This window comes from Pagrus pagrus, assembly GCF_965226575.1.
Source record: "Pagrus pagrus genome assembly, chromosome: 7".
NCBI lineage: Eukaryota > Metazoa > Chordata > Actinopteri > Spariformes > Sparidae > Pagrus > Pagrus pagrus.
Window position 1 is genome coordinate 19,387,561 of NC_140191.1, and position 18,159 is coordinate 19,405,719.

The 18,159-nt window shown below is 39.0% G+C and overlaps 2 protein-coding genes across 5 annotated transcripts in view; both read right to left on the bottom strand.

Moving 5' to 3' along the window:
- Positions 1-1,390: 1,390 nt before the first annotated feature.
- Positions 1,391-12,852, bottom strand: LOC311259607 (secretagogin-like). Its single transcript, XM_084356842.1, has 11 exons — positions 12,698-12,852; positions 12,170-12,240; positions 10,397-10,489; positions 7,223-7,312; positions 6,121-6,177; positions 5,749-5,826; positions 5,075-5,130; positions 4,709-4,754; positions 4,489-4,548; positions 2,978-3,046; positions 1,391-1,980 (listed from the first exon to the last, which is right to left on the bottom strand). The coding sequence occupies exons 1-11, from the start codon at positions 12,765-12,767 to the stop codon at positions 1,849-1,851; spliced, it is 822 nt and encodes a 273-aa protein (XP_084212968.1). The 5' UTR covers positions 12,768-12,852; the 3' UTR covers positions 1,391-1,848.
- A 1,939-nt stretch (positions 12,853-14,791) lies between these two features.
- Positions 14,792-18,159, bottom strand: part of LOC311260547 (F-actin-uncapping protein LRRC16A-like) — a 74,033-nt gene continuing 70,665 nt past the window's right edge. For all 4 annotated transcript variants that reach the window (XM_084358515.1, XM_084358513.1, XM_084358512.1 and 1 more), the window contains one exon: positions 14,792-17,219. In XM_084358515.1, the coding sequence (XP_084214641.1) occupies positions 17,047-17,219 (173 nt within the window). In that variant the 3' untranslated portion in view covers positions 14,792-17,046. The remainder of the gene's footprint in view (positions 17,220-18,159) is intronic.

The following is an 18,159-nucleotide window of genomic DNA, read 5'->3' on the forward strand; positions in this document are numbered from 1 at the left end:
AATACAACCAGGCAAACCAAATCCTCTCATCCTGCTGTCATGATCTACTTACAGATAATTGAATAAAGTGTTATTCTGCAATTGAAAGAAAATATATAATTGCTTCATTAGAGTCCCAGAGAATCATCAGCTAGTATTTTACTGAAATTCCCTGTAACAGTTAATTCCCCAGTGTATATGAGGCTGGTGATGTGGTGGGGAGTGAAGCTTTCAGCCCAAATGGAAAACTGTTTGTTTTATAGCAGCTGTGTAGCAGCTGTTCTGTCCACACAAATACACACTCATAAGACCTTCACTGTACAGCACAAACAGTACACACATGCAAACACTCACATAAGTTTACCTATTTGATGTATATAAACACTATGAACAGTCTCTTATTTAATGTTTGTAGTTGTTTCTCTCTGTTTAATGAACACACAGACAGAGATGGAGACTGTGTCAAGCCACACACTGCAGCTTTGTGGCGACTCAAAGGGCAATCAGGTGGTCTGAGACAAAATAAAGCTCTTAGGTCCGCACCATTAACTTCCTTTTAGTGGCCAGAGGGGTTTCCATTTACTTAACTCTGTTTGTTTGCTTGTATTTAACAAATAAAGACTCGCCCTGTCAGCTTGTTGCATCTCACAGGAGAGCATTCACAGTGACCTGCATTACAGTTTATCTGCTAGAAATGAAACTGTACATATGCTTGGACCTCAGCGCGACTAGAAAAACACTATATGTGATGCAGAATGCAGAACAGTGCTTCAATTTCTTCACTCACCTATGGTAATTTTCATCAAAATCCTACTTTATTATACTGTATGTCCCCCCATACAAAGAATACCTTCAGTGCTGGTGACTCACTACTCTTTTTAAATATGTTCTGCATTAGTGCGTTTGAAAGGTATATTTAATTAGTCACTGTATTAATAATGTGAAATCCAGGGAACAATCCTATTGTATTATTTTTGTATATTCCACTAAATACCATGTACAGTACAGTGTGATGGCAAGTAAATGAATACTTTTTGAAAAAAGCATTCAAAAGGCTGCCAGTGACTCATCAGTGAAGGCTAGACAGCCTTTTAGTTTTGAATCATTTGCATACAATAACATGTCTCTACAGCATTTTTGCATTTTCTAACAAAACACCAGTTAACAGCTTGTCAGCGCTCACCTACTTAAGAATAAGGAATAAGACGAATACTAAATGCTCTTTTATAAATTTCTGTTACATCATCAGATCGAAATGTTACTTATAAATTACTTAAATTCATTTAATTAATGTAAAAATGTGGCTTTTAACTTTTCTGAATGTTTCAGAGTTTTATTTACATATATTTAAAAGAGCTTTGCATTAAAGTATTTACATGAATAAGAGAAAAGAAAATGTAATATTCTCATCACTTGTCATCATTTTATTAATTCAACAGCACATTATATTAAAATTACAAGTGTCCTTTGGCAGAGAAACATGCAAATGGCCAAACATTAGTAGGGGCCAATGTATTCAAGCACCACACTAAAGAATAAACCTAAATATCTACACAAACATGTTCACCGACTAAGAAACTGATTAATAAAACACAAATCAATCAATCATTTTAGACAAAAAATACATTCACATCTCATTCTCTTTTCTTTTGTCTGACAACATGCAGAGGAAACACTGTCATTTCAAGTCATACAAGATGCATAATTTCATATTGTTTTTCATCACACAGTATCAGCTTGTTTTTCTATCATATCCAGGATCAAATAACTCTTTATGAACATTGACCTTTAAGTAATCCCGTAATCAGACAGGTCAAAACAACATTCTACCATTACTGACAACAATAACAGATTCAGTGTTTCATTTTTCTAACTAAGCTTAGGTTTGACTCCCAGACACAGAGCCAGCTCGTTTCTCTGGATCTTTCCATCCTTGTTGACATCACAGTGACGCAGCAGAACGGCTCGCAGCTTGTCCAGCTCGGGACCAGTGATGTTGGGCTGGAGACGAAAGATGACAGAGGAAGGGGGGAGCAGGTGTAAGAGTGAGGTGTAGAAGTTCTCTGACAAAGTTAACAAAATGAATTTTGCAGTGCAATTAACCCTGCATGTCAAAGAAAAACTAGTTCAATGATAAATCATTTGCACATTAAGCAGGAGAAAACAGCAGAGATGGATAACAGGCCATCTCTCATCACCTCATTGGCTAGCAGTGTTAGCACACACCAGGGCAGAGAAGACTAGCAAACATACTGACTGGAGACATGCTCCCGTTAAGCTTTATAAAATTGCAAATTGCAGACAAGGTAACTATTACTAATATTTGCGAGCACTTGATAATAATTTAATGAAACTACTCAAATATGGAAATGACTTAAAATCCCTAGAACATGCTTGGATGCTGTATACCTGTACCTGCAACGACTGTACATTTTTGGTTAACAAAACTTATGTTGATGAAGGTTCTCAGTCATCCAGGTCATGGTAAATCTAGGTCCTGTATCGTAGGCAACTGGACTTGTTTCAGTTTCTTGAAGACGTTTCACCTCTCATCCAAGAGGCCTCTTCAGTTCTAACTAACTGGAGAGGAGTTGGCAGGCTTTTAAACCCTGTGTGGGAGTGTCCTTACAGAGTCGTTAAGGACACATGTGAGCTGAGTTTCAGAGTCGTTAGGGCCACTTGTGTGGGGCTCATCTAGCCTTAGCAACCCACATGAAGGCCAGTTGGACCAACAACCCACAAGTGGCCCTAACGACTCTGAAACTCAGAGATCACACGTGTTCTTAACAACTTTGTAAGGACACTCCCACAAGAGCTTAAAAGCCTGCCAACTCCTCTCCAGTTAGTTAGAACTGAAGAAGCCTCTTGGATGAGAGGTGAAACTGAAACAAGTCCAGTTGCCTACGATACAGCACATAGAAAAACTCTAAAATCTAAATGTCAGAAAGCACGTTAATACATTTTTTTTTTTTTAAAAAACAGCAGCGTAGTGTCTTACCCTGACGAGCCCCATCATATCTTTGATTAAACCGTCGACCTCGGGACCCTCCAGTGCTCCTGTCTTACTCTGAAGAGACAGAAAAAGAGAGAAAGGAAACAATAAAGAGACCAGAGAGAAAGAGAGAAGAAATGACAGAAAGGAGTGCAGATTACCTCTAATTTACATCCCACTCACATTATTCAGTCATTCATTGGTTTTCTTTTTCTGGGCGTATTCATTGGTGGGGCTGGAACGCTTCCCAGAATGCAGGGATGCTTACTAGCCTGGGATGTTTGCCAGGCATCACTGCTCAGAAATACATTTATTGCAAATATCCACCTCCAGATTACGTACAACATGAAGCAGGATTACACCAGTGACAGTGGTGTGACAGTGTCACTCTGCAGGAAATGTAATTTAATTAATTTAAGTGCTTGAACACGCAGCCATGGTGTAAAACATGACGATGACACGCTGCAGATCACACTGTTTCAACCATGTTGATTTTCCAGTCTGGTAAAAGTGCATCAGGCCTACAACACATTAAATATTAAAACAATGTCCATATTGTTTGTTGACCACACACTGTTAACCGTAATGCCACTTGTCTTGTGGAGAATTGCTTTATACCCCAACTAATAGTTTGATACCGGAACACTTCTAACACAGCTTCTGTGAACAGGCAGGCAGAATAAAAAGGTTTCAAACGAACCATTAGTTCATACTCAAAATAGACTAAGTCATAATCATGTTTTTACAGAATAGGAGAAGCTTATCAGTGACTCCTGACTCCTATCTGGGGCTGTACTGTGAATTAGGCTGACATAGTTAACTCATCATCCCAGAGAGTGACTTGACAATGTAATGGGTGCTTTGCTTTATTATGATTCATTACTGAGGTGACAGAGCTAATTGGATTCACTGTTGCTGTACCGAGTCCACAGAGGCACACATTATGCCAATTTGAGAGTGCTACTAATTGGGAATGGAAAATGTTAAGTGGCTGTGATTCCTGCCTTTACTGAGGAGCCACGATCTGTTGCTCTGTGGAGAAGTGATGTTCTTTGATATTTCTTTGATATTTTAAAGATCAAATCGTGTCACAATTCGATGAAAACACATCAGACATCAGTAAGAAGACAACAGTTTAGAAGGACCACAGGCAGTACTATGCTACAGGCTAATGTACTTGGCTTTTAGTTGCTTTGTTAGCATCAGGGGACTGCTTTGCTAATGGGAGTTTCTAAAGGAAGTTGTTGAGGGCAATTCTTGTCTGTCCTCCTCCTCCTCAGGCTAGCTAATGATTCAAACCTACATTACTAAAGGATTACAACACAAAAGTGTCGTAAAATAGTTCAGAAGTGCAACAGACATTAGAAATAGGATGATTACGCCTCAGAGGTTGTTCCTTAAACCAAAATATAGTACCTACAGCCCACATTTTCACATAATTTCCTGCTGGACAGGCCAGTCAATTAAGAAATAGCAGTCATCATTTGCGTCCCACCCCGTTATGTTATTGTACTTACAACGTCATAATGGGCAAAGATCTTGTCAAAGTCTCTCTTTCGCTCCTCTTTGCTGCAGGCCTTAGGAAAAGAAGAAAGGAGTAAAAAGAAAGTGGAGAATGTGGAAGGAAAGAAAATATATTACAAAAAAAAAAACAAGACAGAAAATAACTTATTAAACTGTAACATGATTCACCCTCGTGTTTTCCATCAGCCTAATAAAGAGTAAGAATGCACTTACATCCATTTGGAACTGGAGCAGGAAATTCTCTTCTAAAGCCAAGATCCTAATTGTGAAAGATATATTTATTTAACAAGTATTTCAAGTTATTGAAGACCAAAATATTTCTTGATATGGGATTGGAACTTCTTTTCCTTATCATATACAGTATAACACTTTTAATATACAGTATGCAGCAGTGATTGTGAAGCCATGTTTTAAGGTAAATTGCTTTAAAAATCCTTAGGTTGGTACATGTGTTATTTACTTTTTGTGATATTGGCATTTGGCAAAACTTGATAACATCTCTCCTTTATGGCTGTTAAACCATCTGTCAACAGACACATAAAGATAACTCAATGTATTGTCCTGCTCTTTGAAAAGTACCTGGCCAAGTCGTTCAAATCCAAACAGCCATCCTTGTTTTTGTCAAAGATTTTCATCTGCAAGAAAAACAGAACGTAGTGAGATGCATGACAATATCTCAGGCGTCAGACCGCCTGTGACTCTAGAGTCAACTCATCACTCGTTCTGACTTTGAGCGTGAACCAATCTCTACCAAATTGAAATCTAGAATCTGAAGGAGTAGGCTATCTAAGACTCTGGGTTTTCATAAAAGTATCTCAGGGAGACGGTACATAAATACACAAGTGACACAGCTGTGTCACTTCTTTTGACAGCTGTGACAGCACACAAAATCTCAAGAAAAAAGTATCACAAGTGAAAAGTCCCTCTGAACAACTGCTGGTTTTCTTCTACAGAACAACAGTTCAGATAGAAGCTTTTTGGCAGAATAGTTTATTGAGTCTTTTCAGTCTTCTACATTTGTGAAAATAAACATGTCAAAAATGTTTTGAGGACAGCTGTTTCACAAGGTCTTTCCATTTCCAGCAGGTCCTCAACCAATATTAATGTTTATTGTTAGGCAGTGACCTCTAGTGGCCCTAGTAATTATGACAGGAGCAAAGGAGAAGGTCAGGGGACATAGTACAGTAGTGACAAAGGCCACAGTGTGTGTGTATGTGAGTTTGTATGTGTGCGTGAGTGAACAGTATCACTACCATGGTGTCTGTGTACTCCTCAAGCTTGTCGGATGACACTTCCTTGTGATGCTCTTGGAACAGGTCTTTCAGGAAGGCCTAAGAGACAAAAGTTTAACACATAATAACATGATGAAACAATCAATGCTTTATTAAAAGCTGATTCCAACAGAAGCTGATTATCTACCGGGAATCTCTCTTAAAAAAAATATGTTGTGAGAAGCTGGGAAAGGACAAACATCTCGGTGTGTGACAGAACAGATAATAGTGGCCGAGGGTTGGTCACTGTCTGCCAATGCCACCGTGGAAGGTTGCTCCTTGAGCAGAAAAGAGATGTGTAATAGGTTCTTCTATGTGAAGTGATGCACCTTTTCTTTGTGTTGATAACCTTACCTTGAGCTCCTGAGCTGATATGTAGCCGCTGCAGTCGACATCATACTTCCTCCATATCTACAGTGGGCAGGGAAGGGCAAATTGGTCAAAGCTAACATGCGGTGTACCGCTGTTATCTACAAATCTGAATTAGTTGTCGTGTCATCATAGCTAGTAGTCCTATGTTGTGTTGTGTTTTGGTAATATGATGCTCACTATGAGAACTGGACTTCAGTGTAAAAATATCACACCAAATTAGATGCAAAATACAGATACAGTATGTTATCGGAGTTAAACAGGACTGCTATGGCAACTACCCGACCACAGTGAAAAGACTGCACTGGTCAAGTCCCGTAAGAATTCACAGCTTTGAGGTTGTTTGAAGACTTCCTCATACTCGCATGTGTTGCAACTCCAAGTCACGAGGACACTCTGTTGTTTAATCATTAGGAAGGAAACTATAATTTTTTCTTAGAATTCATCTGTAGATCCGGGTTTATGTTAAAGGCAGAGGTGGGGACCCCTGTTACATGACTTTGACGCAACAACTTTGCCCGACATTCAATGTTGCACAAAGAACGGTGTGTTGAGGATCTGTTGTGAGAATGTCGTTGCATTTGGTGAAGAGAAACTGAAAGCTTAGGACAAGGGGCTTCAGTGCAAAGACTTGAGACTTAGTTGTGACTTGCATAACAATGAGTACTATTTATAAACTGTACAGACTAAATTCTTAAAGGTCAAATTATATTAGATGGTTAATTATTGAGTGTCATTCCCAGCCCGTCAAATACTGACACATTGGGTTGGTTGAGTTGGGAATGAGACTTGATAATCAACTGTCTTATGAATTGGACCTTTAAACTCTTTTTTAGGCTTAAGCTTTATCTTGAGTGCTGTTGTTCTTTATTGTCAAGTGAATTCATGTGGGACATATCGCAGTTGCTTTATGTATAATTTATAACACTGGCCCATCAGCATGGCTCTGTAGATGTTGTGATTTTACTGCTGCTGTACAACCTCTCACTGACACATTGTAGCAGACAGAATAGTTTGGTGGATGAAGCTCGTCTTATGTCATCTTGTTTTATCTCATAGAAATGTTTTTTGTAGTCTGTGACCTCACCTTAATGAAGTCAACACTGTTGTCCAGAGGAGCTTCTCTGCGGAAAACTAACAGGAAGTTCTCGTCTTCAGGGAGGATCATATTGGCCAACTGGAAAACATGTCAGAGAGCAGAGGTCAAGATGTGAAGCAGTGATTGGATTATTAACCACACAGTCAATGATAATAACGTTCTATGAGGCCTTCCATCTCATTAAGTCTTGTTTATTTTACTGTTGGAGAGAATAACCACCGAGTTTACGGTCTGGTTTTATAATCTTGGTCAGATCAGGGGTCAGTTTTTATTAGATTTTCAACAAATGGATCCAGTGAAATTTCTGACAGTAGGATCTGTGGATTATCTTAATAAACTGGATCAACTGGGGCACTGTACATGTTATATTTAAAGTAACATCATACAACTTTATGTAAAGTGGCAGCAGAGTGCTCCATTGCAGATATCTCACAACCTGTGCAACTACTGCAGTGATACAATGAGGGACGGATTAGAATTCATGTTTTATGTTCTCCACCGGCTCCTCCTGGCTCCGCTCCAGTTCATGTTACTCCTCTCTTGTCTGTCCTTCTTTTAATAATATCAGCCTTCCATTAGCAGATTAAACTGCCCCCCCCAATCAATCTGAATAAAAAAAGAAGATGATACTGCAACCATTTGGATCATGACACTGAAAATCTGCTCACAGTAAGAAGCGCAATGCACCAACAGTGATGCCAAGAAGAGCTGGAGTTTCACAAAAGAAAGGACGATCAGCGCACTGGAAAAAAAGTCTTGCCAATGTTCAGTGTTTCCAGACAACATGTCACAGTGACTGGTTACATATTCATCACAATGTCATAGAGTCTTGGCTTTTGTAGATTGCTAGAGCACCACATTTTCACATTAGTTGTTTGAAAAATTATTTGAAAGATTATTTGTTGGTATTCCTTTCAGAACAAATAAAAAGATAGCTTTTTAAAAAAAAAAAAATTGTGCAAAGCTGAGGAACAAAGACGTCAACGTTTCCAAGAACCACATAAAAAATGCATTCAGGAAGCAGTTTCAATCTCCAGATCTTGGTCAATTCACAGCTTACCAATGTGGAAGGTAAGTGGCCAAATTGTAGAGATTAGTTTAAGTTGTCATGCATATAGAGCAGTTGGCATTTGCAGGTGAAAGAAAATAAATATTGGGATTCAACAATATGGAAATAATGCAAAAGAAAGTGCAATTGGTGAAAATACAGTTTACATAAAGTAGCCTGCATAGTACCTCCTGTAGTACCGACAAAGTGTAACTGTCCTGACTGTGTAGACATCAATGAATGGCAGTTAAAATATGGATGACATATTGAAACCCATATTTTGTGAAATATCCACCCACTGAACTGAGTCCCTGCCAGATCCAGGACTGCTGTGTTGTTTAGAGAGAGAATGTTTCCCAACACAGGATTATTACTGTTAAATACAATAAATGCATGGTATGTTGCACAGTTGCTGACCCTGCATGATGCATATCACATCAGCACAATATTGAGTAGGTAACTGTCTGAACAAAGCACATAACGGGCCAGTCATATGATACTGTACCAGAGGCGTAGCAGTCACTCATGCAGCTTTCTAACAGGATACTGTGGCTTTCTGATAGGCCTGCTAACTTCCTTTCTAATATGCATAGAGCAGAGAAAATTGTATGCAGAATGAGGAAGGAGCACAAAAAGGGATGCACCGACTTGTTGAACCTGATACTGCCCTTGTTAGGTGGATCAAGTGTTTATGAGCAATCAATACTTAAGTAGGGGCGGCTGTAGCTCAGTAGGTAGAGCAGGTGATCAGCGACCTTCTGGTCGCTGGTTCGAACCCCGGCTCCCCTGGTGTCGAAGCATCCTTGAGAAAGATGCTGAACCCCTAAATTGCTCCTGATGTGTAGTTGGCACCTTGCGAGGCAGCCTCTGCCATCAGAGGGCCCTGCGATGAGCTGGCGTCTCATCCAGGGGTGTACCTTGGCCTTCGCCACTTGAGAACTGGATTTGGCTCCAGTAGCCCCGCAACCCCTCAAAACGGGGGGATAAAGCGACCCCAAATAGGGATATAGCGGACAAGAAAATGAGACGAGATGAGAATACTTAAGTATTGTACAATGCATGTTCAGTTTCTTTTTGTCAATGTAAAGGGTATTAGAAAGGAATGAAGAAGTCTGAAGAAGCTACTGTACGAAGAGGTTTGACCACACTGTTCCTGTTCCTGCATCAGCCACAGTAAATCGTTGTTTCTTTGACAGGCCACTTATGGCAGATGAGTATTGATTTATTTTTCAGCTTTAAAAACTAAAGCGTTCGGGGTCTGTGGGTGCAATACATTAAGGGATTGACCCACTCAGTGGATCATGGGTTGGTTTCTTGTACATGATTGTTCACATGAAGCACGGCTGCAGTGCAAAGACCTGCATCAATTACACAGAGTGGAGACTGGGAAGGCACTGTCATCAAACTGTGTGCTTTATATTCCGGGGAAACAGCCACAGCCTGTTAATTTATCAGTCAAGTTTGATTTAATTTAATTTGTTAATGAACTGACTCAATTAAAAAGCCATTTGAGAATCTTTCATTAATTACTACCAATTTGTTTTGGTTTCTTGAGAGTCCTACTTTACAGCCCAAATGGATCATTAGATTATTTCCCAATTCTATTCAGAGTACATTTTTATTTACACTAAATAGTGTTGCATTGATAGTGCATGGTGTTGTATATAGAGATTGAGTCTGGTTTGAGCACTGCTCTCCTCTGTCTCACTCTTCACTACAGGATGGCTCAGCATGACCCACAGCAGTCTCGGAAATTAGCTTTCATTGTGCTTGAATATGGTACAGGCTGTATCATAATTGTCATGGAGACATGAGATAAATGAGAGATGAAGAGGAGATGGAAGGGTGAGTGGATACATGAGCCTGAGAGAGACAGAGTGGACAGAGGAAAGCAAGAAGATGCACCACTCGATGATGGGATGAGTGGGTTGAAGTGGAGTCTGAGCTTTTATGTATTTAAAGGTGAATTTATCTTCTCTTTGGCTGGCGTGAAACATGAAACATGAAACATGCATGCAGACACAAACCCAAAAAAAGAACCTATCTTTTAATCTTAAGGAAATAATGGTAAAGGAAATAGGTGAGTGATTTAAGACACAGAACTCATGTAGTACCTCTTGAATCTGTAGTTTCCCATCAGCAGTAACATCATAGGCGGACATAAACCTTTGCTTCAGTCTCTGGACTCTCTCCTCAGTCACTTTCTCCTGGAGAGATACAACACATCAGGATTTAATCGATATTCTTGCCCCAAAGTCACTATTAATAATTCACTCTGCATGTTTAACTGGACACAGATATCATTATGATACAGCACATGATAGCGTAAAATGAAATGAAAACAACTTCAAACAACAAATCCTGATTTTGAAGGACAAATACGCTACTGGCTGAGTCACAGTTATTTTAAGAAATGTCGCCATGGATACTCCCATTTTCTTCTCTCAAGCTCTGCTTTCTCAACCTGAGGCTAACTGTTTGTAGCGCACTCTGCATGTCCCTGGTTTGCATAGCGTTACTAATAAACAGAACAAAAGTTTAGTGCGTGCTTATCTGACTTTAGAATCACATTTTCTTTTCCTGTATAGACAAAGTTACTCCTCAACCAGAGCTCAGTCTAAAGCTTGAAACAACTGAGCACCAGAATATTTCCAGCCATTGACTTCATATATTTAGGAGCTAATCTTTCAGCCTCTCTTTGTAAACCCTCAATCACTGTACTGTAACTATAGTAACCTGATGATCTGTGGGGATGAGGTCTGAATCATGGTGTCATGCAGAGCAGAGCACACAGTTTGCAGACTACAAGGTGCCTGAGCTTTGCTCATTACTGAGAGACAGGCATTTATCTTCAGCATCACCCTTTCGACCAGATACTCTTGTTTGGCGCCAGCAATCTCCTGTTGCTAAGCAGAAGTTTGTACACTATTGACACTATGTATGCTGCATAACAAACTCATGTATGCGCTGGGTGTCACTAATATATTTAACTTGCAGTGTAGCACATGCAAATTCATTAAGTTTTATATGAGAAATTGATCTGAAATGTGATGGTTCACGTCGAAGAAATCAGCATAACTGTTGCACAAGAGGACACAAAACACCATGTGGCTAATCTCACCTAATACCTAATACAGCTGGATAGAATGTGCGACTGTGCTGTGTTTTTGTAGCTTGAGATAAATACATAAAACAGAAGTTATCCTGGGGGCAAACATACAATGGACAGAGTGGCATGTGGTCTGTTTGTTTTAGTACCCCCATTAGTATCCAAGGGAGTCCGGTCGAACACGCAAACACACTAGAAGATGAACAAATAGCTGGATGTTCATTCTCACTGGTCATGGAGAAGGCTCCCTGACCAGAGATCTTTAATTGTGTTGTGTTTAACATCATTACAGTCACCCCACCCAACCAGATAACTGCGTAGAGGTTCAGCTGCCCACACAGCACAGATCACAAATGCTGTCCAAAGCCAAACGGACTTCGTAGAGCAAGAAAAATGGTGTCTTAAATTAGATAATGAATCATAACATATGGAAATAAATTACCATTATATGCCAACAATTGACTGCAGTGGCAAATTTGAAAATAAACTGTTGCCTGTACTAACATGTGCACAGAAACATATGATCAGCTAAGAAATATAGCAACTGTAAGCCTGAATCTTGGAAACATGTACATGATTTATACCGTGTTATTTTAGTATCATCATTGATATGGCAAAGAGGTGGACAAACTACTATGATATCATATACATGTGTCAATATCTGAGGGAAATGATGTTGCAGTGGCAACATTGTGGCTTTGTTCTCATTCAGCTCAACTGTATTGAGCTGCTGTCATCACAAGCTCAGGATGAGTTCATCCAAACAAAGTTGACTTACCTGTGGACCAAGTCTCTTCATCATGTGACGGAAAAATTCATCAAGCTCTTTGCCTTCAATGTAGCCATTATCTGTCAAGAATAAAGAAAAATAAAAGAATAACAAGTTACGTTAGTCCTTGGGTCGTACACATTGTGAAGAAAGTTTGAATTTTACAATGAATTCAACAAGTGACTTTATCAGTGCCAAATTATTTTCTTGCTTTCAGCTTTGACCTGTGTAAAGTCTTCCTGCTCCTTGGTGTTGTGCACATTCCCCTCCCCTTTCAGACATGCCGTATATGTGACATTTTCCCCCAATACTTAAGGTTTATGGATACAGCCAATGTAGTTATTTTTCAATCACAAGAATTTAACACAAGAATTCAAAATACTTCCCACAAGCAGGACTCACAAATGTATGACCACAAATACTCCTCCCCCCCCAAATATCCAGTACAGGGAAGAATATATACTAAAAAGCAATGTTCTATCTGCTTTAGTTGTTTTTAGTGAGAGAAAATATGAACATGTCATTAACTGTCCTCACCATCTGCATCGAAGTGTTGCCAGATTTCCAGAAAACCAGCTGCATCCAGGTTGTCAAAGGCACTGTCCATGTTAATGAAGAAATGTCAAGTAAGCTGTCAACTTTAAGACATGCAACAAAGAGGACTGACTGAAGTGGCACACTATTCAGTTGTCTGCTTGGTTGACATATGCTTTTTTCTGACTTTGTGAAAAACCACACCTCCTCTGTGTGTGAGTGAGACAGAGAGAGAGAGACGGAGAAGATACTGTAGCTTTCTATTTGCCACCTGGTGGCTGTATTGTACACTGCAAAGCAGATCCTCAACAAAAGTAACAAGGCAAAGCAGATTTCAAAGTCTGTAAAATTATTTTAATCAATATTAATATTTGCATGAAGAAATGTCCAACACCAGCAGAATGACTCAAACATATTGATCCATGACAAAATGGAACAAACAAGACCGATAATGAGCAAACATGTCATTTATGTAGTTTTTTCCAGCTCGAGGAAAAGTCATTGTTTTGCATCATTTCTTTTTTTGACTCATGATGAAAGTAACATTAAATCTATTACATGTAATAACAAATTAATACATACAAAGAATTAATTTCTACATTTATGAACACAATGTACAAGTGAGAGGAAGAAAACAACAAAAAGGGTCAAGACATCACCGGCCACTGTTTTTATTCCAAATAAGTTACAAACAAACCCTTAGTATAGTAGTGTACTTAGTACTAAAACAATAGAGGATTTGCTGTGTTCACATAGGCATGTGAATATATCACAGTGTGTATATTACATGTGCGTATATTACACATACATATATACACACACCTACATGTATGAAAGCACATATATACATACAGTACAACTCACAGCCACATCATGCAGTCACACACATACGTAGACTCAGGAGTCTAGACTCAATGCTACTGGTTATTTTCACTTTCATCACTCCGTGCACCAACAGAAATGAAGTGGATGCTCATTTTTCAGGATTGGACAGGAAATCATGACAGAAACACAGCCAGCTGCTTCTGAAATCCCACACAGAAGAGTTGAAGAAGAAGAGTGTGTCCATATAATTTCCTTGCATCAGGAAAATGGCGAAAAAAAGTGTCAACAGAATACAGCCACATGTATTTGCTTTAGAAGTATTGAAAAGTAGTGGTATCTTTTTCTTTTTAGCGTCCTGGAATGTCTTTCAAAGAAAAGGTGATGAGTTTTAGGACTGAGACTGTGAATCAAAGCAGACATCAGACACAGATTAACTATATACAGCAGGAACAGTGTTATTTCCGAACCATGATTAGTGACAAAGAAGCAAAATCTTATCATGATCCTACAAAAGACATCGATAGACACCATAGGAAAAGGTGCACCAGTAAGACCTTTGGCCCTGACTTGGATTAGTCTCTTGTACAGTACAATAAAATACGAGTTGAGCCCCTTTCACACTGCGCATAAAGAAAGAGGTCTAGTGCACATCGAAAATTATTGTTGGAGCACAGTTCAGTCAGCTTTGTAGTCAAAAATAAAGGTAATTCCACAGTGGTATTCATTTATAATGAAATATTAGTCAAATCTCATACACAGGTGTTAAATGCTGCGTTCATGTGACATAGGATGGGTTTACTGAAGGACAGACCTGAAGCATCCGTGTTTGTTTGCTTTTTCAAGTAAATTTAAGAAAGAATTCAAGGTCAAGCTTTACATTAAGGTCCTTGTCATAAGAGTTAGTTGGTAATAAAACCCTCCTAAGCTTATATAATATTATATTAACATAAGCATTAACAAAAGCATCATACACATGTTCATTGTTAGATTATAAGACATTTATAAGCCCTTATAAGAAACATGTCAACATTTTATAGATGCTTAAGAACAACTAAAAACACTGTAAGGTAAAAATCATTGATTTTTACCTAACTTAGCTATTGTATCATTGTTAAAACTTTATTAAGCTTTCTGTCGTTACTTTATCAAGATCAATACATACTGTGTTATGTACTTAACCATGCCGTTACTTACAGTTAACTCTGCCTTTTGGAGCTACCTGATCTGAGTGAGAGCAAGGTCAATAAATCCTTTTATTAGGCTTTTATTCACTTTGAGGTGTCTATAAACTGTTAACAAGTGATTATAAATGTCTTATAATAAGCTCTTTTATCAGTCTTAAAAGAGACCCATCATGCTTTTGTTTTTTCCTGTCCCAGTGTTTTTTATATGGGTTTTGGTGCATGTGAAATGTCTTGAAAGTTAAAAAAGGTCAAAGTCTGCATCAACAGAAGCTCCTCTTTTCCACAGAAAACACTGCTCCTGAAACGCCTCCAAGGACCTCAATATAAAGCATTACTACTCAAATATGACATCAATGCAGCAAAACGTGATGCAACGTCCTGATGTATATTGCAATTTAGTATAACTGTAAACAATGCAGTGCTTCGGGTACAAACTGTAGATACAGGTATGAGTTAATTTGCCTTCGTTAATGAATGATGAGTTGAATGACTTTGAACGTACGATAACTTTGAGAATCTGTTAGCTGACTCTAGCAGTGTGAAAAGGGCATTTCATGACAGACAAAGATAATGTTGTTGTTGTGTAGCATTCAGGTCTTAGAAATGCTACATACAGAATATCCCAGAGATCCATGTGGTTAAAATACAGCTACCCTCTGTTCACAGTCACTTCAGGCGCTGCATTCTCTGTTATTTGTATGTGTTCAGGTTGTATTTCAAAGAAATGTCTTGTGTTGCACAGAATGAGGTGAAAGTGAGCTGAATTTGAAAGCCCTAAAGGTCAAGTCTGTAAGAGATGCTGAGTGTTTGAAGGCTGGAGTTCCCTCAGTGTCCCGCTTTCACACAAAGATCAGACTAAAGAGGTTATTGTCAAAATACAGTTTGTGACATTCTCTCCATCTGTGTTACCTTCAAGCTGTTCATCTATGACATTCCTCTTTTTGAGTCAGTTCTTTGCTTTCATTAGACCATCAGCACACCAAAGTGATATTAATAAATGTAAGTACATTATAAGGGGTGAGGATCCATCTGTCTTTAAGAGCAATTCAGAGTCTGTATGAATGACAAACACTGGCATACCACACAGTTTAGTTTAATGCTTAATAGTCTCATTTGTTGTGAGGACTATGAGCTAGACATGAATTTGTTTGGTTGACATCACAGAAATATGAGACTGTGTTTACGATGGGGCTCTGTATTGCGCTTTAATAACAGACACACTCCTTTCCCCCATAAATCGCCTTAAAATGATCGCTGCACTTTGAAGATATCATAAAACCTTTTTTTTTTCGTTAGCGTTGTAACACAGAGAACAGTGTTAGTTAACAGTGCTGAAGCCTTATTGATTGGTTATCAGTGAAGTTTAAGAGCACCACAGTCCTCCCTAAGCAACACTTCATATGGTCACTCCAACTCTCTCACACAGAGACAAACTTGAGTCCAGTCGGGTGTAAAGTATCATCTATAGCTATCCTCAGAGTCCGGTGAGTCTCCTCTGAGTGACTTTTAACGTCAGCTACTGTACATCAAAATTGTATTTCGGATGTATGGTGGGCTGAGATTCTCAGCTGAACCTGTATCTTCCTGGAAATAAAAAAAAAAACTGAATTGCATAATGGATTCAGTCACCTCTGAAGTCCGGAGAAAAGTAACTTATTGAAAATAGCGTTTAGAAAAATCTATACAAATATTATTGAAGGAGATAAATGCCATCGGGTCCCGGTGTGGTCGTATGTTTGAGTTCAAGTACAGTACAGTGATCCTGGTGTTATTGTTGCATGTGTTTGGTCCCTGGGAAACGAGCTACAAGCAACAAATAGAAACAAGACGCTGGATTATTAAAGAAAGATTTTAGACACTCGTAGTTTCACAGTCTCTCTCTGTCTTTTGCACAAAAGTCTGCTGTGTCCTGAAAGCATCATGTCTTTTTTTTAGTGGTTAACAAACTTTAATCAGGTTTCAATAATAATCAAATCCTTCAAAGTTTTTTTTTTTTTCTTTTTAAGACAAGAGATTTTCAGAGAGTATGTTTGTGAGAAGGAAGCTCTTCGGAGACTTTGCACAGTTTGGTTTACTAGGTGAAGTGATGTTAATGAGAGATCCCCCCCCCAAGTGTTAATACCAATAATTTTATCATGGACAACCAAATTAAATAAAATTTGACACTGTGTATTACCTGATACTACAGCAGGTCTTCCTGCAGACCAAACATGATTCATACTGTGTGGTCAGACAGGACCTGCAGGTAGAACCTCTAATATTAACCAAAATATATCCATCAGATTCCCCCCTTAGTTGCTTTTCTAAAAGAAAACACTTGAGGCTCATCAACATTCGTCTCACTCATATTAAAATAAAGTCTTTGTCTGCCTCCTCCCCAGAGTCTGATGACTTCTTTCCCGCTGCCTTGTCTGGATTTGGAGATTGGTCCTTGGTCCTGAAGGAGCCGTGATCCTCAGAGTTGGTACGGAGAGGGCTGGGTCGCTGAACAGAGTCTGACACAGAGCCCGTCCTCACTGAAAACAAGAGGGAGAAGATGAAAGTGACAAACTAAAAAAGGAAGTGATGTAAAGCACCTCAAGCACCCACTTTATTTTTGTTTATGTGTTTTAAGAAAAGCACAGTATTGGGGATTCAGAGAGCAGCCCCACAAGACTGACTCATGCAGCCAACTCCCTTGTGCTACCAGCTGTGTGTACTTGTGTATATACAGTACAGAAGAGCCCGGAAACGGCTGAGCAAATGTGCAAAGGACAGCATGATTAAAGCAACGCACATTTATAGAAACAATGGATGCTACCAGGATAAAGATCCTTTCCTCAGGAGTTAGGTTTGTGGTTTCAGCATATTGCAGGAGTCTACTACTGTCAGCTCTACTTGCACTGTGGAGACAGATCTGGCTGTGCGAGACTAAGCCCTACTTTATCCAGCCAGGAAATACTGAGACCAGATTACACAAAGTTGTTAATTGTTTTAAATATGCAGATTGTTATCAGTTTGATGGACTGCTGGTCTGTTCAGAACGTTTACCCACTTTCTGCCCAATGCATGCTGGGATAGATTGAGTTAGTCGTTGAAGGGGATCCCGCTCTTTCCACCTGAGTATTCTTGATAATGTTCTTCACTATGAGTGGAGGCTATTGAAAAGTCACGTATGTATACTGCCACCTAATAGCTCTTAATTTACATAGAATTAGATAATACGGCACCCTAAATCATTAAATCTAATTATAAAAAGGAAGAAAATGTTGTCTTCTAGGTAAAAGAAGTTCCCCTCTATTGGTGTCAAGGTTGTAAGATTGCACTGGCTGCAGACTGAAACTGCCCCCGCCAGCTTGTAATCTCTCTGGAACCATTCGATATTCGTACGAAAAAAACTGCACAGATTTTATTTAACTTCTACTGGGCAACAAAACAAAGAACCAAAAAAATCAAGTAGCCAGTAGCTTCAAAATA